This window comes from Sorex fumeus, unplaced genomic scaffold (genome assembly GCF_029834395.1).
Source record: "Sorex fumeus unplaced genomic scaffold, SorFum_2.1 ptg000045l, whole genome shotgun sequence".
Classification (NCBI taxonomy): Eukaryota; Metazoa; Chordata; class Mammalia; order Eulipotyphla; family Soricidae; genus Sorex; species Sorex fumeus.
The window spans coordinates 18083675-18108344 of record NW_026606102.1 but is presented as its reverse complement, the minus strand read 5'-3'; the positions used below and the strand labels follow the sequence as shown (position 1 = coordinate 18108344).

Genomic DNA, 24670 nt, shown 5'->3' with positions numbered 1-24670 from the left:
ACAGCGGGGAGGAGGGGAGCTCTGGGGGTGGGAGACCCGGGAGACAAAGGGGACCTTGGTGTTGGTTTTTTTAACTGGTCTGGCTTTCCGCCCCCCCCACCCCCCTTAAACAAATACCCGCCCCCCGAAGCGAAGCCGCAGGCACGGGAGGAGGAAGCCGGGGCTGCCCCCGGCCCCCTCCGGCCCGGCGCCCGGCCTCCTCCCGGGTCGCTCCCGGCCCCTTCTCACCTGCCAGCGCCAGGATCTGGGCCTTGTGCAGCAGCAGCGCGCCCCAGTCGCGGGGGGCGCGCGGGGGGCTCCCGGTCTCGGCGCCCAGCTCCTCGGGGCCCCGGTACACGGCGTACACCTTCTGGTTGTCAAAATCCAGCCGCGAGCGGGGGCTGAAGTCGCGCACGCACGACACGGGCAGCGCGTAGCAGACGTTGTCCTCCAGGAACCGCACAAAGGCGTACATGGTGGGCGCCGGGGGCGGGCCCCGGTGGCACCGGTCGGCCCGCGGGGCGGGCGCGGGGGTGGGGGCCCGGCGGGGGCGCGAGCGGCGCGGCCCGGCCGGGCGGGGGCGGCTCCCCGGACCCGCGCTCCCCCCACTGTTATTGTTCCTCCGAGCGCCGCTCTGCCAATCGGCTGCTCTCGCCTGGGCGCGGAAAGGCGGGCGCGGAGGGGGCCGGGGCCGGGGGTGGGTGGGGGGCTCGGAGGCGCCCGCCACTCGCGGAGTCAGACCCGAGCAATCACAGCCGGAGCGGGCTCGAGGCGGGCGGGAACGGCAGCGAGGAGGCACCGCGAGCCGGCGACGGGCCCGACAACAATAGCCCCGCAAGGGAAAGCGGGGCCCGACCCGAGTCTCGCCGCGGGGAGGGGTCCGCGGCGCCCACCTCGCGCCGCGAGACGGACCGCACCGCGCCCAAACGCACTGCGAGGGCCGGCAGGGAGTGGGAGAACCAAGGCGGGGCGCGGGGGGCCGGTCTGCTCTGGACCCCGAAGTGCACACTCGCACTTGCGGGCAGATTTTTGAAGAATTTAAATCGTCGTCGCCACCCCTCCCAAGCCCTTTGCTGCCTTTCCTCCCCTTTGGCAGAACTGCCAGCCACCCCAGTCTGATGGGGTCCGTCAGTCAGAAATGTTTCCCCAGAGCTGCCAAACCAGTTCTCACCAGAATTGGGGCTTATCTGGGATTTCCAGTTGGACCAGCAGGCTGTGTGGGTGGAGGGTCTGTCCAAAGGTACTGTCAGCCCAGTGGTGTGTGTGTGTGGGGGGGGGGGAGTAGGGGGCAAGAGGGAAGCGACCCGATCCTCCTTTTCTGCAGCCCCCACCTCTGGAGCACTTCTCCATGGCTTGCTCCCTCCACAGGAGCAGAATGGAGGGGTGTTGTGAAGAAGGCCAGCCCGCTGGAGCTAACTGGGCATTTCTGAGGCGCTCAAGGAGTTTGGTCCAGCTCCTCAGAGGAATTGGTGTTCCCAAATTCACTGCACAAAGCATAGAGGGGCTCCTCCCCATACACATTCTGACCCACAGCCTAAGGAGGGTGAGAGGACAGCAGGAAGCCCATCCAAAGGAAGAGGGGGCTGCTCAGAATCTCTGAGAGAGTAGGTCCTGTGTGGAATCGGTTAATTATTGCTTAGCCTATAACTGGACACTTAGTGAATTTGGAGTGAGGAATAACAACAACAAAACGTCCACGAGCTGGGGGCAGATAGTACAGCTAGGAATGTTCTTGCCTTGCACACCTACCTAGATTCAATCTCCAGCCAGGAGTAAGCCCGGAGCCCCACCAGATGTGGCCCCCAAACCAAAATAAAGAAATAAAAATCCATACAAGCACTTATATACAAGTAACCACTTATATACAAGTATGTACCACTTGCCAGAAGGGCCTCCATGCTGGAAGAAGAGAAATGGACTGACAGGACCAGGCTGGTTAGTGCATGAGACTATGTCTTTGTTTCAAATTCCCGGAGGAACGTAGACTTTATAAGAACAGCTTACAACTCCGTCAGGAGTATCAAAGTGTGAGTATCAAATACCAGAGAAACAGTACAGGGTCTAAAGTGCTCAGTCAGATCCCATTTGATCCTCTGTGTGGATGGGTCCCCAGAGCACTGACAGTAGTGATCCCTGAGCACCACTGGATGAAGCCCAACACCATTCCTAGCACCCAACGTGGAAGCAACTGGGTGTGGTCCAACCCCATTCCTAGCACCCAAAGTGGATGCAAGTATGTTGTGGAAAAGAAAGTTTTCTCCTAGAGTAAAGCTCTCGGAGGTAGCAAGCTACATTAAATGTATATTTTAAATTCATTTTCATAAACTCAACCTGTTAGAACAAACAAAGTTAATATACTAATGTGTTTCATCGTAGTAGTGGGTGATTCTGTTTTCCCTCTCTCTCTCTCCATATATAAATAGGTACAGATAGCAATATATGTATTTTACATATCACTTTCCATAGTAGACAGATATCATTTTATAATCAGAAAGCAATAAGTATTATTTTAAGAAGAGCTCAGTGCTCAGATATTAGAGCAGTTACAATAACGATAAGCAGACAAACCCAAACTTAGAAATCATCTCACTATGATTACGGGAGTAAAGGTAAGGTAAAGGCCCTCCCGTTGTTCATCGATTTGCTCGAGCGGGCCCAGTAACGTCTCCATTGGAGACTTTGTTGTTACTGTGTCTGGCATATCGAATACGTCACGGGGAGCTTGCCAGGCTCTGCCGTGCGGACGAGATATATAATGAACCCCTTCAACATGCAGCTCCTGTATCTAAATGTACAAGTCCACTCATGTTTGTGGAAATGAAGCCTCTGATATGTATGCAGTGACAGCCAGAAGCACGAAGAATGATCTGTATATTACCATTAGTCCTATACCTTGCCCGACACATACTTATGGAAAAAACTCTGAGTTGTTGCAACAGATTTACCTTTATGATTTTGATTTCTTTAGACTGATCTTAAATGTGTTGTGAGGAGCACATTCCTAGAGTAATTAAGGGTAAGTAATATGTACTGAGAATTCTGCTAATTCACAAGATGTGCCATGCAATATTGGCCATATTTACAAACTTCAGACCATCTTTGCAAAAATAACTTCAAGTAGCACCATGTAACTTTTCCTCTGCATCTAAATGAGAGTGACTCCAAGATATATTATTAGTCTCATCTTTTACCACCTCTTAGGGTCACAGTCCACATGAGATGCATGAAACTCTTTGACATTCCTTATGGTGGCCTGTTTTATCAAGTCCCAAGCCTTTAAGGTCTGCTCTCATGCTGAGGTGTTCTTCTACCTGAGTACACAGTGATTTCAACTTACCTTGAAGTACAGCTCGGATTTCATCTCCTTAGTAAAGCCTTCCCCAACCACCCACACTCCTCAAGTACAGGCAGGACTTGCTATTAGTTTGTCCCTTTCCCTTTCCCTCATTAAAATGAGCTTTTTGAGAGGGAATAAAAAGGCCAAGTAACTTCAGCATCCCATATTCCTAGTACAGGATTGGGAGAAATGCTTATAGAATAAATGTATTAAAAGAAATAGAGTGTGGATAGTACACCTCTTGCATGTTTCAGAAAGTCTGTCCTTTTTTGTTTTTACCATTGCCAGTAACTGAAATGTTCTACTCTTAATAAGATATATATACATATATATCTAGTTATATATACATATATCATTATACCATCCAATTCAAATAATGTCCCATACTAAATAGTGTAGGGTTGGACTGATAGCACAGCGGGTAGGGCGTTTGCCTTGCACGCGGCCAATCTGGCCGACCCAGATTCGATTCCTCTGGCCCTCTCGGAGAACCCGGCAAGCTACCAAGAGTATCTCGCCTGCACAGCAAAGCCTGGCAAGCTACCCATGATGTATTCGATATGCCAAACACAGTAACAAGTGTCACAATGGAGACGTTACTGGGCCTGCTCGAGCAAATTGATGATCAACAGGAAGACAGTGACAGTGGCAATGACTAAATAGTGTGAAGAATTCTAATAAGACAGCAGTTCATTTTTCATGAACCCAGAAAAAAAGAAAAAACATTGATATTAAATGCCAACAGAGTAAACACAGACTCAAGTACGTCTTGCATATAATTGTGCAGAGTAGATTTACAGAAGGAATTGTAGGTATAGGGTGCTCTTAGTTTTGGGCAATGGGAAGACATAAAGTGTTTTGCTTCATGTATGTCTCAGGTAAGTGTGAAACAGCTTCCTGGAGAAACTACTCTCTGCCTCTTTTGCTCTAGTGAAAAAGTAAGTCAGAGTACCTCCTTAACACAGAGATCATAGCCTCTGGCTTTACACTTACCAGAAACTCTGATGTTGATAATCATTGAGGCAGTCTTTCACCTTGAAACTGCCATACTAGATTTACCACAAAGCCTGGTGACAGTCCTTGGGATATGGGAAAACTTGGGATACTATCTCCTTAGGATCTTGTCTTCTGCTCACACATTTTTATTTTCTTTACCTTTCATCATGGGCTGAAGTGACAGCACAGCGGGTAGGGTGTTTGCCTTGCACATGGTCGACCTGGGTTTGATTCCTTTGTCCCTCTTGGAGAGCCCAGTAAGCTACCGAGAGAATCCCGCCAGCATGGCAAAGCCTGGCAAGCTCCCCATGGTGTATTTGATATGGCAAACACAGTAAAAACAAGTCTCACAATGGAGATGTTACTGGTGCCCGCTTGAGCAAATCGATGAACAACAGGAGGACAGTGCTACAGTGCTACCTTCATTACAGAACCTTGTTTCAGTAATAATGACTATGGCATCAACTTAATACCCAAGGCATACAATAATGTATCCATGTTCTCAACTAATTTCACACTGAACACTTCAAGCTATTATTAATCAGTGATAAAGTCGAGATGACCGAGACTTAGGTCAAAGAAATTTGAAAGTTCTGTGAGCTCTAGACTCTGGACCTAGTTATATGTTAGAAGATTTTCTCTAGAAACTTTGTGGAGGAAGGATTGGGGAGGAAAAGACTGGAGAACTGGATGTCTGAGATGAGGCTGATTGCTCTTGGGCCTACCCCTCCCCTTACACTTTCTGTGGGCCAAATGTACTTTGCCTCTCATCCAAGTCATTTTAATGGAGCAGAAAATGTTAGCATCTGGGGTAGCTTTGCAACTGTGTCTCCATTGCTTTTTTCTGTTGAGTTTTGCAGAGCCTTGGGTTAATGTCAAGCTCCTTGGGTTGAGCCAGCTGAAGCATGTTCAGTGGCAGCAGCAGGACTTATGTTTTGTATTACTGCATGGAATTCTCAATGTACTTTGCAAAACTATTTTAAGGAGAACTGGGTTCTGTGAATTTTTAAAGCAATTAGACCGTGTCTTTTCAACTGCTCCAATAATGACTGACTACATTTTTTTCATGATTTTGCCCCTTTTTAACTGTGATATTTAATTTGACTTTTCAAGTCTTTTCTTTTTTAATTAAAAAAAATCCCAGAAAAGTAACTTGTATGTGTTGTGAACTTAAGGCCACTATACTCCCAGGTTGTTTCAAGGGAAGAATGTTGGTACATAACCAGAAAGATCAGAGGTTGCTGAGAGCCCTTAGGTGGGCATTGCCCTGTCCTGGCATATTCCCTATCATGAAGTCTGGCAGATCCTCATGGTAGTACTGTAACACTGTCCTCCTGTTGTTTGTCAACTTGCTCGAGCGGGCCCAGTAACATCTCCATTGTGAGACTTGTTGTTACTGTGTTTGGCATATCGAATATTCACGGGTAGCTTGCCAGGCTTTGCAGTGTGGGCAAGATACTCTCAGTAGCTTGCCGGTCTCTTGAGGGGGGAGGAGGAATTGAACCCAGGTCTGCCAGGTCGGCCGTGTGCAGGGCAAATGCCCTACCTGCTGGGCTATCGCTCTAGCCCAGATCTTCATAATGGGGGGAATAAAAGGCAGTAGAGATAGAGAAGGAAACAAAGAGGAATAAGTGAAGTACAGTCTTAAATGCTTGTGAACATTTCCAGGAAATGCCAACTTGTCATTTAAGTGACAGATTGCAAAACCAAAGGTATATGGGCATTGAAATCTTTGCTGCAACTTCAGGCAAGACAGTTCAACCCTTTTAATCTGTCTTCTTACCTGTAATATGAGAGTATTAGGATCAATTTTATGAAGATATAGTGAGATAGTGAGAATTGGGGCAAAAGTTTTTTTTAATATATACATGTTTTATGGGCTGGAGCGATAGCATAGCGGTAGGGCGTTTGCCTTACAAGCAGCCAACATGGCCGACCCGAGTTCGATTCCTCTACCCCGCTTGGAGAGCCCGGCAAGCTACTGAGAGTATCTCGCCCACACGGCAGAGCCTGGCAAGCTACCCGTGACGTATTCGATATGCCAAACACAGTAACAAGTCTCATGATGGAGACATTACTGGGCCCGCTCGAGCAAATCGATGAACAACAGGAGGACCGTGACCATGACTGTGACCACGACATGTTTTATATATTTTGAACTTTGTATATCAGGATCTACTACAGGAATTAAAAAATACCCCACTCTCAGGTCCTACCTCCCCAAGATCCAGTGGGTTGTTTACCAGAACCTGGGAATTGTTTTGTTGCTTATTAATTACCAGATTATACCATGTCAGAAATAGTTGACCAAAAATGAGTTGGGAGATTTTAAGTGACATACTAGTACAAAAATTGCTCATCATATCATAGAAATGAATTCAGGGAAAACATGCAGGATTTTGAAATGCTGAAACCTTTTTTGTAACCTCTTTGAAGCATAATTTCTTCATTTGAAAATCTGGCACACCAACATGAAAAGAAGATCATGTATTATGGACCTAGATATAAATCCTAGCCCAATAAGTAAGAGCTATACTCAATTAAAGATGTGGACAAGTTCCTCAATCCCTTCAAACCTATTTTCTACATGTATTTCTACATAAATACATGTAATACCATAGGGGTTTTTTAGAAGAGTAAATGAAATAATCCATAAAAATTGCTTACTAAGTACAGTGCCTAACACATGAAAAACTTAATAAATGATAGCTGCAATTTCTATTATTATAATGATAGCACAGCGGGTAGGGCGTTCGCTTTACAAGCGGCCAACATGGCCGACCCGAGTTCGATTCCTCCGCCCCTCTCGGAGAGCCCGGCAAGCTACCGAGAGTATTCGATATGCCAGACACAGTAACAACAAAGTCTCCAATGGAGACGTTACTGGGCCCGCTCGAGCAATAATGATCATAATTACCATAGTTGTTACAAGATCTCTTTTTCCCATTCTGAGAGTGATACCTGATGGTGCCAAGAAATGTTTATCAAGTCAAACTGAATATAAGAATCTGGACAGCTGGACAGCTCTGAATTGTCTAATAAGCACCCTACTTCATTCAAGTGCCATCCCCTTTAAAATAGAGTCTGTGAAGTTACTTCAGTCACTAGAGACACTCTCAGATCTCACATGTTCAAAAGCCTCTGAGGATAAGGGCCTTGCTGAAACTGTGCAGCAAACTCTTCCAAGATATTGTATTTAGAGCCATTCATTCTTTCATATTGATTTTATTGAGTATTTATTTAGAAAAAATTAAAATGCATGTACAATTTATAAGATGTAATGTATAGAAGCATTTACAACAGACACACTGTGAAATCCAATTTTGCTTGATACTCAAATCAAGTCCATTGAAGTCCAGTGCAGCCAATCATGTTATGGTTCTGTTCTGTTCTGTTCTGTTATGTCTATGTTATGACCTCATGTAAGTCTACATAGGAACTCGTGGTCACACAGATAATCTGAATCCTGGCATTTTACCCTGAGTATATTCTTTACATAAACAACACAAAGCATGGCTTTTCCTGCTATTTAAATTTTTAAAATTATTTTTAATATTAAATAATATTAACCCATCAAGCTACTGAGAGTATCCTGCCCGCACGGCAGAGCCTGGCAAGCTACCTGTGATGTATTTGATATGCCAAAACAATATGCCAAAAACAATAACAATAACGGGCCTCATTCCCCCCCAGTACGGCAGCATTGGGAAGGACAAGTAATGAGAGGCTGCTAAAATCTCAGGGGTGGGATGAATGAAAATGTTACTGGCACCTGCTTGAGCAAATTGATGAACAACAAAATGACAGTGATACAGTTATACAGTGATTATTTTTATTAGTATTTTTTCTTCACCCCATGGGTGAAGACCAAAAGAAGTTTATCAGCAGAAGAGATTGCCACAAAGGAACACCTGAATTGGATTTGAAATAGAAACTTCCAAATTGATCTATTTGGAAGAATGCTACATGCCTGGATTCAAATATGGTCCTATATTTTTTAGAAGCAGATGAATTCCTTTGGTTGTTTCTAGGTTGAAATGTCACTTCCTCAAAAAGTCCTCTCTGATTTGCTCCTTTTTGTCCTCCTCAGAGTAGCTTAGATTCCTGTTGCAACATTTCACAGGTCTTTGTATTTTTTGGTGGAGTTTATCTAAGTAATATATATATATATATGTGTGTGTGTGTGGGTATACATACTTATTATTTTATTATTGTCTGTCTCCGCCACTGATCAAAAGCTCTATTAGAGGGTCCAAAGAGATAGTACAGCCAGTAAGGCGCTTATCTTGCACAGGACTGACAAGGGTTCAATTACTGACACTCTATATGATCTCCTGAGTCGACCAGGGGTAATCCCTGACCAAGAGCCAGAAGTAAGCCTGAACACGGGTATGGTTCAAGAAACAAGCCAAAAGTTAATAAATAAAGAAATCCTTTCTTCTTTGTTAATATCCTAGAATCTGGACACCTCATATCTGCTTGCCCAAATCTATCCCAGAAAATAATAAAATTCCCTTTCCAACATTTTCCTTAGCACTTCTAGATAGGGTGACATTTCCAAAGTGTCTTTATAAATATGAAGAGAGAAAAAATGTAAATAATTAGAGAAAAATACACACAGCAGAAAAATAGTCAATTTGACATACACTGATACCAATATATCAAGAATCTTACCAGCACAGTCCATGAGCCTCCCAGGAAACCATATGGTGTTTCCACTTCTTCCTACAAAGCTAGACTTCCTTATTACCCTGTTGTAAGCTGGAAGTCACAGACACTCTATTCCCTACTCAGTAGGGTGATCACTGACTCATCCCAGTCTTCTGATGAATACAAATGTGATAGGAAGGTTCTCAAGTGCCCCCTGGCTCAGAATGTTTGTTCTTTACAGATATTCCAGAGCATACCCTACTTTGGCATGTATTCCCAGACATTTGTTTGGAAACTGTCATTCTGGTCATAAGTACAAAAGATGACATCCATCAATGGGGTAAATCATCTGTGGTTTGCAGTGCACAGCAAACCACAAACAACTTTGATTTGATTTTATTTTTTGATTGATTATACAACTTTGATTTTCTTAAGGCTGTCTCCTAACCACATTATAAATTCAATATCAAATCAAAGGGAAGGAATGAAAATGGATCTTACAATTATCGATTTCTATTATGGGAAATGTACAATTGCTTTACATATTAGCTCCTTTAATCTTTTTAAAACACCCCATGAGGTCAGTACCATTATTATCTCCATTTTTCTGATGAGGAAACTAAGACCTAGTGACAGATGTTGTTTATTATTATGTGGTGAAGTCTTCCACACAGGTTTCTTGATCTAAAGCCTGGATTAAAGCACTGTTTGGGTGTAGACCTTGCCCCAAGGTTGAGGCAAGTTTCCTCAGGCAACAAGAAACTATATTGACAGGAATTAATCCCCGTTCTCCTTTTCCAAAGGCCTTGAATTCCCTCAGAAATCAGAGTTGATAGCTAATTATTCTGTGAATACTAATGATTTGACTACATTATCTGAGGTTTCTTAAATCATGGGCTTGCTATGTTCCAGATAACTTGTATGTTTAAAGCCCTCTAAAGTTACTACCTGCTAGAGCAGATTTGAATAGTCTAATCTACTCTCTTGATGGCCAGGAAGATTGAACCTAGAGGGATTCTATTGTCACTTCCTGGTTTTGATGGAGATTCCTCTGAGACAGAAATAAGAGGAAAAGAGCTTCAATCAGAGATACCTCTGTGAGAAGTATCATTCAACCCCTTCATTCCTATCCTTTGTGGTTTGAGGGTCACTCCCATCAGTGCTCAGGACTTACTCCTGGCTCTGTGTTCAGGGATCACTCCTGGCAGTGCTGGGGGCTATGTGCAGTGTCAGGGATTGAACCAGAGTGAGGTGCATGCATGGCAAGTTTTCTTAACCCCTGTAGCATATCTTCAACCCCACCACTCTTATTCCTGCTCTACCATTAATTGGAGCAATAAGAATGAAAATAGGAGCAGTAACCATGTATCTTTTTGGATTGCTTACCATATGGCAGACTTTACGCACATTTAATGGTTTAATCCTCAGAACAAAATTGAGGGTGGTAGGTATTATTAGTACTAGCTTAATTTTAAATTAAGAAAAGAAAGGCAAAGGAATGTTACATAATTTGTCAAGGTCACATGGAATAAATGATAGATCCAGAATTCAAACTCAGTCTTCTGGACTCTAGAGCCCCAACCATGTCCTTCTACTCCAACCTGGTTCTTCATGTCTGAATTACTTCAGTAAAGGTGAACAGTGACCTTCTGGCTAGTATGGGTTGATGATGGAACATCCATCCTTAAAAAGTCACATTCCGGTTCTCTTAGCCACATGAATTAATCCAGGTAGACCATGAAAGGCACAATATTTAAAAAGCACCCTAGAATTCATTGATATTTCCATCCTCTATTGTGGTAGGAGAGTGTATATACTAAGATTCAGGCCTCAAAAAAAAGAAGGCAATCTTTAATGTACTCAAAACCGTTTTTGTGTTTGTTTGGGTGGGTTTTTTGGGTGCTAGAAAAGACATCTAAGTATTACAAAAGCAGTCCAGGAGCCTGTCTCAGTGATTCTCTGTCAACCAGGCCAAACAGGTAAGTGCTAGACTCAAGAATATGGTGTTGCTTAGATTCTTTGGTGCTGAGGGCCACTAGGGTCATCTCGGCAGTGCTCAGAGTTCCTCAGGATGTTACCTGATAATGCTCAGGGTGATGCCAGAAAATGAACCAGGGTTGGGTGAATGCAAGGCATGGATCTTAACCCCTCTACTATGTCTCTAACCTAAAACTAATTTCCTTATTTAGTGGTACAACATGATTTACTCCTATGTCAATAAGTAAAAATGTCTTTAACCTCCAAGTTTTTATATTTGGATAGATAAACAACTCATGTATACAATAGGTAATGCATCTTTTGGTTGATAATTATTTTTTGTATGTTCCTTTCTGGCAGATGTAGTAAAGTACATAATACAGAAACTTTTCTATCCCTTCTTTACACATGAAAAATTAATGTCAAGAATAGAGGAAAATTCACCCCAGTGTTTATTGCAGTATTATTCACTATAGCTAAAATATGGAAGCAACTGTCTGTCAGTAGATGATTGAATAATGACTATCTAGTATGATCCTATACACAGGGATACTATTCAGCTTTTTTACTAAAAATGATCATTTGGGGCAGAAGTGACAATACAGTGGGGAGGGTGCTTGCCTTGCATGAGGTCAACCTAGCACCACATATGGTCAGCTGAGCAGCTCCAAGGAATGATCCCTAAGCACAGAGTCAGGAGTAAGCCTGAGCACCACCAGGGATTGCCTATTTGCAACAAATTAGAAAGAGGTTAATTGAATTATGCAAAGTGAAATAAGTCAGGAGGAAAAAAGACTAATATTAGATGATATCATCAATGCTTTTAAATATAAGGATATAAAACTATAATATTGATGAATGAATAAAACAAAATAAAAAAAGACAAAGTAGTGGACATTAATAGAAGCATGGTCACCGAAGAAGGGAGAAGGAGAGAGAGAGATGAGGAATGTGGTGCTATTGATATATAATTTTGATTTTAGAAGAACATAAGGGGGAAAAAGATAATCAGTTAATAGTGAAACTTTTTTCCAGATCATAAGATAGACAAGGGACAAGGCACAGAGGAACACAGTGGTATGTTTCCTTACTCCAGTCAGAGAAGTTCTTGCTTGAAGGTCATATGCAGCTCTGTGTTTGTGAGTTTCTTTTAGCAGTACTCAGGTGCCCATGCAATGCAGATGGGTGGGGTGTGAGGGGATGAACTGGCCTTCCTGCATGTAAAGCATGCCCTCAGTGCACTGAACTATCTACCCAACCCTGGCCAGGGAAATTTAACCAAATTCTTAAGCAAAGGAGGTCACTGTCCATCTGTAAAATCAGAGGATCCATCCTCTACTCTACTAATCAATCTATCAATCTCGCCAAGTTGCTGAGCCATCAAATGATCTTTGATCACTGAACTCTGCTTCTGGCTTTGGAACTTACTGTAGTGAAGTGGTATGGCACAGAACTTATGAGGCAATATGGGAAAATGAAATATGCCCAGGGTTTGAACTCAGATTTGGGTTCAATTATAGCTTGATCACAAAGGTACTTCAGGAATTTGTGCAAATCTCTGACTTTCAGATTTTCCTACTGTCAAACAGAGTTTTTACAAGGTTGTCTGGGATCTAATAGACTGTTTATAAAGCACCGAACTGCCTCTCATACAATCCCCAAACAATAAGCTGTCTTTTTCAACTTCATTTATTTGAGAAACTCTCTATTACCCTTTTCTTTCAGGAGGTCACAAAATAATGAAAAGACAATCCCCAGAAGCCAGTTATTTTGGGGTTAACTATCTTTCCTCTTCTCCCCAAAGGTTGGGTTTTACTGCAGAGATGCCTGCCACCCACCATTCCTTCCTTCCAATGCTCTGGCAACATGCCTTGTTAAAGAAAGCTGGAACCTCAGTAAGATTCATACTTTTATGAAATTTTGGGACTTACATTGAGTTGGGGCTATATTGTCGTTTTTAAAATTATTTTCAGATTTTGTATATTTAAAACATGCCTTTGGGGGATGTGAAACACAGTGTTCTCAATCAAAAATAAGGATGAATTATGTTATGCGTTTCTGTTCCCATTTCTGAGTTCTTTTTTGGTCTCCTTGTATAAATTTTTTCTGTGATGCCCTGCCATATATCCTAGCTCATCGAGGACTGTAAAAATGTGTGCAATATTTTTAACTCCTAATTTTTAATACTCAGTAAATTAATAATTTCAGCTTCATCTTTCACCAGAAGTTCCCTTTCCCCATCTGTAGACTTGGAGGTCTAGTACTGTCTTTAGTAAACTCTAAGACCATGCTCTCAGACTTACCAAGATGAAGCCATATCTTAAACCAATCGGTTGTCCCGAGGAACCCCAGTAGCCAGATTGGTACCCAAAACCATGTGAACACTAACTCCTTCAACCTCAATAACGCTAATGGCTTGGGGGGTAACTGCAGGTTCTCTTATGTGTCCTAGAGTATCTCCATAATAAATCCTCATAAGCTAACTGGATCAACTAGATCTACATTTTTCTGATAACTGAAATACCATTTCAGAGGCACGGAAATTGTTAGAATATCAAATAAGAAGTAGTAGCGTTCTTGGTGGAGAACAGCAGAGGGATAATCTCCAAATTACAGGAATACCATAAAGAGAGGAAAAAGAGAAAGGAGAAGAACTACTGGCGAAAGAAATATAAACCAAGAACTTTCCTAGTCTTTGGCGGGAGATTTCTGCCCTATGAGTACCAGACAGATTCAAACAAAACACCAAGACAAAGAGTAATAAAAATGATAAAAAAAAAAGTAACAAAAAGCAAAAGACAGAAACAGACTACTTAATCTAACAAGAGAGAAGAAAAACCTCAAATACATTTTTAAATGTTATTTTATGGGAAATAACATAAGAATCACAACAGCTCTTCCATATGATATAAATTAGTAAAGAGTGGAACCCTGTACTCAAAGTGCTGAGTGTAAAAACCTTAAACCCGGAGTCCACTACTCTGCAAATCTGTCATTTAGATACTAGGAAGAAATAAAACCTTTTCAGGGAAATAAGAAGTAGCAACATTTGAGACAGCCAAACCAAGCATGCAGAAATTATTGAAAGGCTGCTGCCTATAAAAAATAAATGGCTACTTGTAAAAATAACAACCCTCTCCACACACACATGCAAAATTGCAACACAATCCATTATATCAGTAATCTCTTAATGTCAATGGAAGAAACTCTCCTATAAAAAGGTATAAAGTAGTTGGATAGATCAGGATATGCTGCTTGCAGGAAACACATATAAACTCACTGGATAAGTATAGGCTCAGAGAAAAATGATGGATAAAATCATACAAGCCAATGGTACTAGGGGAAAAAAGCTGGGACAGTCATAATTATATTAGACCAAATAGCATTCAAACTGTAGCATTGTCCTCCATTGTTCATTGATTTGCTTGAGCGGGCACCAGTAACGTCTCCATTGTGAGACTTGTTACTGTTTTTGGCATAACAAATACGCCACGGGAGCTTGCCAGGCTCTGCCATGTGGGTGGGATACTCTCGGAAGCTTGCTGGGCTCTCTGAGAGGGATGGAGGAATCAAACCCGGGTCAGCTTCGTGCAAGGCAAACACCCTACACGCTGCTATCGCTCCAGCCCAGCATTCAACCTAAAGAAAGTAATTAGAAACAAGAATGGACATTACTTTCGGTGAAGGGAACCAAGAAACACTAACTCTTATCAACATTTAGGAAATAAATGAAGGATCAGCAAAGTTTATAAATCTTATACTCAGGAACCTAAAATAAACATACTGAGACAAATACAACAGTAGTGAGAAACTTCAACACCCACTTTCACTGCTAGACAAATCATCTGGACATAATGTAAGTAATGATACAGAGCCCTAATTGAGGCTTTAGAAGAACTGGGTTTAAGAAATACACGCAGGGCTCACAACCCCTCCCCTCCCCCACACGCACCCCAAAGCCAAATACACATTCTTCTCTAGCACACATGGAGAGTTCTCCAGTATAGATCAAATATTAGGGCATAACTCAAACATACCTAGTTTACAAATATAGAATTTATACAAAGTACCATCTCAGACCATAATGCCATAAAGGTAGGTAGTACAAAAAGGAATGGGGAACATTCGGAAGCTGAACAAAACACTGCTAAACAACTAGATTAAAGAGGAAATCAAGGAAGAAATAAAAGATTCCTTGAAATTAATGAGAATGAGGATACAAGATACCAGAATCTAAGGGATGCAGCAAAAACTCAATTAAGGTGTCTGGGGCAAGGGGCGAAATTTATAGCAATGCAGGCCTACATTAAGAAAGAAGAAAAAAACCCAAATCAACATGTTAAACACACAGCTCAAAAATCTGGAGAGGAATAAATAAAACCGAAAAAAAGTAATAGTAAAAACTATAGCAGAAATCAATAATATGAAACAAGAAGGCATTAAAAGAATCAATGAAATTAGGAACTGGCTCTTCAAAAGAATAAACAAGATAAACAAACCTTTACCTAAAGAGGAAAAGGAGAGAAAATGTCCAAATAAATCAGATCAGATATGAAAAGAGATAAATGAAAACAGATCCCTCAGAAATTCAAAATATTATAAGAGATTATTCTGAACTTTATGCTATTAAACTGTAGAGCCTAGAAGTAAAGGACAGATTCTTAAAATTATGTAGCACTGTACCACTGTCCTCCCATTGTTCATTGATTTGCTCAAGTGGACACCAGTAATTGTGAGACTTCTTGTTACTGTTTTTGGCATATCGAATATGTCACAGGTAGCTTGCCAGGCTCTACTGTGTGGGTGGGACACTCTCGGTAGCTTGCTGGGCTCTCTGAGAGGGACAGAGGAATTGAAACCGGGTTGGCCACGTTCAAGGCAAACACCCTACCCGCTGTGCTATTGCTCCATATCCCCAAATGATGTGGAAGTGGAAAGCCTAAGCATGCCAATCAAAAGAAAGTAAGTAGAAACAGTAATTAAGAGTTTTCCCAGGAACAAAAGGCGTCTTCCAGATGGGTTTGTTAGTGAGTTCTATCAAACTTTCAAAGAAGACTTATAACCTTTACTCATTAAACTCTTTCAAAATATTGAAAAAACTGAACCCTTCTTAACATTTTCTATGAAGCTGACATTACAATGATATCCAAAACTGACAGAGACAGTTCTGGAAAAGAAAATTTCAGACAATTATCCCTGATGAGCATTGACACAAAACCTTATAACAAAATTCAAGTAAACAGCATATGAAAAATCATGATCAAATGGAATTCCTCCCAGGGATGCAAGGATGGCTCAATATATGCAAATAAAAGGAAAGATAAAAATCATGTTACAATTGATGAAGAGAACACTTCTGACAAAATCTAACATCTATTCATAATAAAAGCCCTCAACAAAATAGGAGTGAAAGGAAACTTTCTCAAGATAATCATGGCCATAAATTATGGCCACATATATGGCCCACAGCGACTATCATTCTTAATGGTGAAAACTGAAAGTATTCCCTCCAAGATCAGGACAAGGCAAGGATGTCCACTGTCTCCCCTCTCATAAAATACAATAGGATTCCTTTGCAGATGACATTATACTCCTTAAGCTCTTTATATATATAAATGTATATTATACTCCTATATATACATACACACATATATACATGCATATATATCCCTAAGGGATCCATAAAAATGATCGCAAATACAATATGCCAATACAGCAAAGTCAAAATTCAAAAGTCTAAAAGCATAAAGTATCTAGGACTCAACAAAAGAGATGGGAGATCTCAAGAACTTTAAATCACCTAAGAAACTGATAGACAAAAACCTTAGGAAATAGGATAATTTTCCATGTCATGGATTGGAAGAATAAATATTATGGAAAGGAACATCCTACCTAAATTACTATACAGATTCAATGCAATCCCCATACAAATTCAGACAAATTCAAACTCTTCAAAAACTTAGATCAGTAAATAATAAAGTTTTGGTGGAATCATGAGAGAGCCAAAATGGCCAAAGACATATTGAAAAATCATTAACTGGGCAGTATCTCATTACTTAACTGGAAACTATACTATAAAGCCATAGTGATCAAAACAGCCTGGTATTGGACTAAGAATGGACTCTTTAATCAGTGGGTCAGAATCAAATACCCAAGGACAAATCCTCATGTCTATGGTCAGTTAATTTTCTACAAAGGAGCTAAGACCATGGGATGGATTAATTATAGCCCCTTCAACAAATGGTGCTGGAAAAATTGGATAATTATATGTAAAATTTACTGGTTTTGGCATATCGAATACACCATGAATAGTTTGCCAGGCTCTGCCATGTGGGCGGAACACTCGGTAGCTTGCCAGGCTCTCCGAAAGGGATAGAGGCTTTTAGTTCAGCCTCTAATCATACTTGCAGGTGTTCCCATGGTTTAATACACATTTCAACGCAATCAAATATGGTGCAGTAATCTTGTATTAAGTATTTTATGATGTGTTGCACAGCCCAGAAAGCGTCCTGGAGTGTGTCGGCAGCTGGGCACCTGGCACCTGAGTTGCACAGGAGGAAGAGAGTGGCTTAGAACGCCTTCAGGAACGTGGAAGAAATAGCTAAGAGGATGTTCTTCAGGCTTCAGGCACATCTCTTTGATTCCACTGTTCTTCCTGCACTAACATACAACTGAGAGACCTGGGCCCTACACAAACAGGATGAGAACGCTATTCGGATCTCCCAAAGAGGAATCAAAAGAGCTATGCTTGGAGTATCATGCTTCACTCAATGAGAGAAAGAATCTAGAGTTCTGACCTCCGTCGATGGTCAAGAATCAGGGACGCTGTCTCGGTTGCCAAGGCATCGAAAATCAGGTGGGCTGGACACATAATGAGATTTGGAGACGACCAATGGACTAGAGCCATTACTGACTGGATTCCAGGGGATGTTAAATGATTGCATGGCCGCCCACCTATGAGATGGTCAGACTTCTTCGTCAAGACCCTGAACGATCGGTTTGAGGCTCCTAGAATGAGCAGATGCCATTGGGCTACAATAGCACGCAACAGGGATGAATGGAGATGTTACTGGTACCTGTTCGAGCAAATCGATGAGTAACAGGATGTCAAGTGATCAAGTGATATGTAAAATATTAAAGCTGGATCTATATCTCACACCCTACATCAAAATCAATTCAGAGTGGATTAAAGACCCTGAGATCAGATTGGAATCTATAAAATACACTGAAGAAAATATGGGCAGAACATTCCATGATTTGGACCTCAAAATGTCTTCAATGATACAATGGCAGAGGCAATAGCAACAGAATCAATAAACAAATGGCATTGCAACAAAAAGAAACAGGCTAAAACTAAAAGACAACTAACTAAATGGGAGAAAATACTTGTACTCCACACATCTGATAAAGAGTTGATATCTAGGACAAATTAAATAATCACTAAGAACTCCAAAAAAAAATCCCAAAATCCTATCAATACTCTGAGGAAGACAGATGGATGGCCAGTAGGCAAAACAATGAGATATCATTTCACACTAGTGAGAATGGCACATACCGAAAATACTGGGAACAATTTGTGTTGACAAGGATGTGGGGAAAAGGAACTTTCATCCACTGCTGGTGAGAAAGCTGTCTGGCTCAACCCCTATGGAAAACAGTTTGGAGATTTCTCAGTAAACTAAGAATTGAGTTGTCAGATGACTCAGCAATTTTTCTTCTGGGTATCTACCTCCAGAACACAAAAACATTCATTCAAAAGTGGATACGTACACCATCATTCATTGCAGGACTGAGTACAATAACTAAGAGACGGAATCAACCTAGGTGTCCAAAATCAGATGAACAAATTATTAGATGTAGTACATATACACAATGGAATACTATGTATCTGCAAGGAATAACAAAATCATGTAACTCACTGTAACTTGGATGGAACTCAATAGAGCATGGATAGAATGACCACTTGTCATTCTGTGGGCTTGTTAATTCTAATTACCAATTCCACGAAGATCCTAGATGGTTGTGCACCTATTTCTTTTAGCTAATATATGATGATAAAAGTAAGGAACACTTCAGTGAAAAGTCCAAACCCTGTCTCCTTGTTCTTTATAGAACAAAATGCAAAGAAAATTCTTAAAGGTGAGGGAGTGAACATATTCTTAAGTTTGTGATTTAAACTGCTCTTGCAGTGTTTAAAGAGTTGTCCATACTCCAAGACTCTGATCATCTATTGGCCAGAGACTAAACAGCTTAAGGAGACAGTTGGAACATGAACTATCTTGGTAAGAGAAATGTTCTTTATTCCAAGCCAACCTAACTCTGCTATTGTGACCTTAAAAGATGAAATGTGCAAAATGTTCAACTCTATTACTATTCTGTAAGAGGGGACAGACTTCACCTGCACATATGATATACTTTTGTTTCCTATCTGAGATGCCCAGATATTCAAAGGAGAGTCTTCCAAGAAATGTTCACTAGAGGCCTGCATACTTTTCACAAAACTGAAAGTGAGAGGTAGGATGAGATCACTACATTTGTATTTGTCAAGCAAAACTGCCCTGTGCTAAAAAACTGTACTTAAATACTTGTCTCTCTGTCCCTTCTTTCCTATATCCACAGCCAGAGCACACAACAAATTCACTAGCATAGGAACCAGACAAGCAGTGCCTTTATGTTTTAATGTTGAGCAAACTCGGAAGGGTCATCTTAGAAAGTGCTTCTTGTCGCTAAGGAAACTTGGGAGGACTACCAGAAATATCAAGAGAAGAAGCAAAGTGGAGTCCTGAAGCAAGAGAGGGGGGAAATAAACTTTTCCTTAGCATGGAGAAATTTAATCCTAAAGATTGTTTTTCCCCTCCCCTCTCTTTCCTTGGCAATGCAATAAACACCTTAAAATAGTGTAAAAATGAAAACAGATTCTAAAGAAGAAGGAAACCAAGAATAGAGGATTGAGAGAACTTACAGTTCAGACTTCTCTAGAAATGACAAAACTGAAAGACAGATGACAATGTTTTCTAGAATCAGTTCTATCTTTGATCCCATGGTACTAGAATCCAGCTTCTGTTGGGTCCTGACTCAGGTCTCTATTATGTTGTGTATTGATTACCAGAGGAAGTCTTTAGTAAAAGGTGGTCTTATTCATACTACAAAATTAGCTTACCTGGTCCTAGAAAACCACCTAATTCATCACTTCTAAATTCAGCATTAGTGCATATGCTGCCTGAGCTCACGTGCTGCTTGCGCCCATGTGGCCGAGCACATGTGGGCTGAGCACATGTGTCACCCGCATCTCCCCTCTTGAGATGTGTACTTTCATGCTTTCGTGTCTAATGCTAGGATGTGTGTAGGAGCTCTCTCTGCCCTTGGAGAAGCCTGTGTTCTCTTGAGTACGTCACTCTCTCCCCCTCCACACCCTAAAAATCCTCCAAATAAAATCTATTTATTTTAAAAAAATAAAATAAATTCAGCATTAAACTGAATCTGACTGGGATGGGGTGGTGAGAGCACTCCCTTTGAACTTCATTTCTACAGCCAATTCTGTGCTTTCTGTGTAGCCTCACCCACCCATCCCCACGAATCAAGGGGGCTGCTGATTTTTTTTAACACTCTGGCCAAAGTGGGCTTATTATTTTTTGCCTGTTTGTTTCGGAAGCCACACCCAGTAATACTCAGGTGTTACTCCTGGCTCTGGGCTTAGGAATTACTCCTGGCAGTGGTTGGGGGACAATATGGGATGGTAGGGATTGAATCTGGGTTGGCCGGTGCAAAACAAATGCCCTACCTACGCTCCAGCCCCCATAAAGTGGGCTTATTTTGGGGTATTTCCCATAGGATTTGACAGGAACAAAGATGAAAGAAAAGGCATCAGAATATAGTGGTGGAAATTGAGCTTCGAGATCAGACAAACTTGATTCCAAATCCCAGTACCAGACTGATTAGAACTGTTCAGGCCTGAGAATCACTTAACTTCTTCCAAGTTTGATTTCCTCACCTGTAGGGTTGGGAGGCTCACTTCCCTGTGTAGTCATATAATTAAATGAGAGAGTATATAGAAAACACAAACCACAGATTGTCACACACAGTGGACACTGGTACACCAACACTAACAAAACTGATAATAGGTTTATAAACAATCATTCAAAAAGCATTTCCTCGGCCACCTTCCCAGAGTCAGACTCTGTGTTATGTGTTGGGATTAGATACCAAGCAGAAGTGGTCTTTATCCTGTAGGAAACATTTTTTTCATAGATATTATAGGTTGAATTGTGTTACCCTAAGAGCTATGCTAAAGTCCTAACTTCTAGTATCCATGAATATGACCTTATTTGGAAATAGGTTATTTGTAGATATAATTGAGTTAAGATGAGGTCATTAAGGTGGGCCCTACTCCAAAAGAACTGTTATCCTTATAAGAAGAGAAAAACATAAGAAGAGAGTGGCCTCATTGTTAGTTTTTCATGCTGTTTGGTAACCTTTCTCCTTAAATACTAGTTTTATTCTTGGAAAGTGTTAACAAGTATGCTACATTTTCTCTGCAATCAACTATTAAAATATATGATGGCAGCTTATATCTCTTCAATTTATTCATTTCCAGACTAAATATTTTAATCCTTCACACCACATTAGTAAATATTGTGTATAAAGCACCAGGGAAAATGCTGCTGTGGGAAAATTCATATATTCTATACTCTATATTCTAGGCAGGGCTAAAAGTTACTCAAGTATAACTCAAATGCAACTTGCCCATATCTATAGGCCAGCAATTCTACTTTCAGGCCATCATAAATCTTACAAACAAAAATGTGTGTATAGACTGTTCATTGCAGTTCTGTAATAGTAATAAAAGAAAAAGAATCCATCTAAAGAAACTACTAGTCAAATAGATCATGGTACTGCCATTCTGTCTGTGTTCTATCTCGTTGTTAAACACAATGAGCTAGATTTATCTCTATCAATATGAAAATCTCCCCAAGACATATTATGTAAATTCAACAAACTGTGTAACAATATTTACAGTAGGATCCCATTTTGATAAAGAGCTGTACAATCTGTGTGTAGCATGTCTAGAGAAAGTGCTGGAATTGCATAGCAAACGTGACGGGGTTACTTGGGAGGGTGAACATGGTGAACACAAGGACACTGTGTGCTTTCTTGTTAGGCCTTATATATTTTCATACTGTTTTCTTAAGTCACAATGACAAAACTTTCATGAACTTGCTGTTCAATATGTATTTTTTTCATTTACTTTAAAGGGAAAAAAGGAAGAAAAAAATGTCACATGAAGATGGTTACATAGAGAAAATGCCAGGAGATTTTAGAGGCAGAGATAGGAGTGAGGCAGTTGTCAGCTAATAAAAGCCAAAGGATAGAAGTTCCCATCAGAAAGAGGAAGAGGGAAGAAGGGTTCCACCCAGAATCTCAGAAGAAGCACTGCTCTGATTGACTTTGGATATCTAACCTGCAGAACAAAGAGAGAAGAAATGTTCATTGGTCAAAGCCACCCAATTTGTGGGGACTTTGGTAAAGCAGTCCAAAGAAGCTTAAGACTAAGATAGGTATAGGGGACATGCAAGAAATCAAATGTGATACCTTTATTTTGTTTGTGTTATTGGGCCACATCTAGCTATATTAATGGCCTACTCCTGGCTTTGCTCTTGGGAATAACTCCTACTGGGACTCAGGAGATCATATGTGGTGCCAGGGATCGAACTCCGGTCAGCTGAAGGCAAAGCAAACATCTTACCCACAACACCACTTCTCTTGCCCCACAAATGCACTATGAACTTTCACCAGAAGATGCAGGATAATACTGAACATCAAGTTTGATCTGTTTATTTGGCTGAGTTTATTAATTATACAGTTGTGACTTTGGGAGAACTTCTCTGATAATTGGAGTACTTAGTACAGAAAATGGGCAGTCTGGAGCTGATCTCTACAGAGTGGCTAGAAACTCAGTAGATATGTGAGGGAAGGAAAAAAGATATTATTCTTGCTAGAGAGCCTAGTGTGTGTAGAAGCAGAGGAGTGTGAAGTAGATGGGGAATTTTCAGGAAACTATAAATATTTAAGCACTGCTAAGTTGATATTTTATCATGCTGTAGATATTTTTCACAACCTTGATATTCCAGGCATCTCTCAAAATGTCCCAAAGGAAACTAGACTCCTTCTATCCCACCCCAACTTCTCCCATGTATATTCTTGTCCTGTTGTTCCTGAGTTGGCCCACCTACTCTCCCATCCAACCTAGTTAAAGGTCTCAGAATGTCTGCACTCTCCATACTCAGAAATTGCCTTCTTTTTCATCTTTGATTTACACAAATATTTCTGTGCTTTCCTATTTCTGGTGCTGATGGATTCACACTTGGCACAAACTCCCAACTCTCCAGCTGTGCCCCTCGGCCATATTCCTCCCAGCCAAGCGTCTTTGCCAATTAATTAATGATCTGTAAACAAATGCTTAATTACACCAGGGGAGTACATATTTAAAGAAACTTTGTGATAAAGCAAAGAATCGTTATTATAACATGAATAACATTTATCTCATAAATTCTCCCCCACCCTCAATGTATTCTTTACTCTGAATTTTCATTCCAAACATTAAATCACAAGCTCTCTTATGTCAGGATCCCAAAATATAAAAATAAAATCCTGACTAAGGATTATTATTCTGAGGGTCTTCCATGTCAAATACTTTCTGAGACATCATGTTTGTCTCTTCATCCATCAGGCTCAAAGGTATGGTGGGGGAAAGAAAAAACTGGTTCTTTGCAAGGAGAGGACAAAAAGTAGATTCTTTAAGAATCTAATATGTACCAGAGTCTCTTATAGTCTCTGATTTTACTCATCACAAACTCAGGAACTATTGTCCATTGTATAAACAAAGAAGTTCAGCACCTTGACTAAGTTAACTACTTGCAAAAGTAGAGCAACTGATAACATTGTGATATGAGTGAGTGGTATAACCATATATCCAACACACATACTCAACAAAACTTAAAACATGAGATCTAAGCTGCAGTCACTGAAACTTTGTAATTTGCCTGTCAAGTTCCCGGCAGAGATAGGGTGTGGTTGGGGTGGGGAGGGAATATGAGAATACTGTTGGAGGGAAGTTGACACTGGTGGTGGGATTGGTGTTGACATATTATATGCCTAAAATTTAACTATCAATAACTTTGCAAATAACAGTTTTTTTTAAAAATAGAGGCAGGCAATATATGATCTGCTTTATGCCATCTAGGAAAAAAATAAACCCTGGGGCAACAGACACCGAAGAGGAATCTGAATTAAATATACTGAGCCTGCTGTTTCTATTCACAACCCATTTGAGCTGTGTAGGCCATGAGGTCAAGCATACATATCGCCTTTCCAAATGGGCATTAGTAGAGGAGTATGCCTTCTAGCTCATTAGTATAGCTCATTAGTAGAGGAGTATGCCTTCAGACTCACCAGAATGATTCCTCAAGAGGGTGGGCACCTCAAGCTTGGTGAACAAGAAGCCACAGTGGAGACTTTTCTATTTGCTGCCACCTTGGGGAACTGTATTCATGCTGGGAGTCAGCATTTTGTATTGCACTGGGTGAGACCATTCCAGCCACATAAGCCCTTCTGAGAGGAAGCACCTTGGCTTTCATCTGAAATTAAGCCTCCTCTAGGGACTTTGAAAGGTGGTTTAGGGGCAATTCATGATAGTCCAGCTGTTTCAAAAAGAGGAAGTGCATTTTTAGCATA

The 24670-nt window shown here is 41.1% G+C and overlaps 2 protein-coding genes across 2 annotated transcripts in view; both read right to left on the bottom strand.

The window, feature by feature from the left end:
- BEND5 (BEN domain containing 5) overlaps positions 1-556 on the bottom strand; it is a 52394-nt gene extending 51838 nt beyond the window's left edge. Inside the window, exon 1 of the mRNA XM_056122280.1 lies at positions 229-556. Within this exon, the coding sequence (XP_055978255.1) occupies positions 229-454 (226 nt within the window). The 5' untranslated portion in view covers positions 455-556. The remainder of the gene's footprint in view (positions 1-228) is intronic.
- Positions 1-24670, bottom strand: part of AGBL4 (AGBL carboxypeptidase 4) — a 1380022-nt gene that overhangs the window by 251987 nt on the left and 1103365 nt on the right. The gene's annotated exons all lie outside the window — the stretch shown is intronic.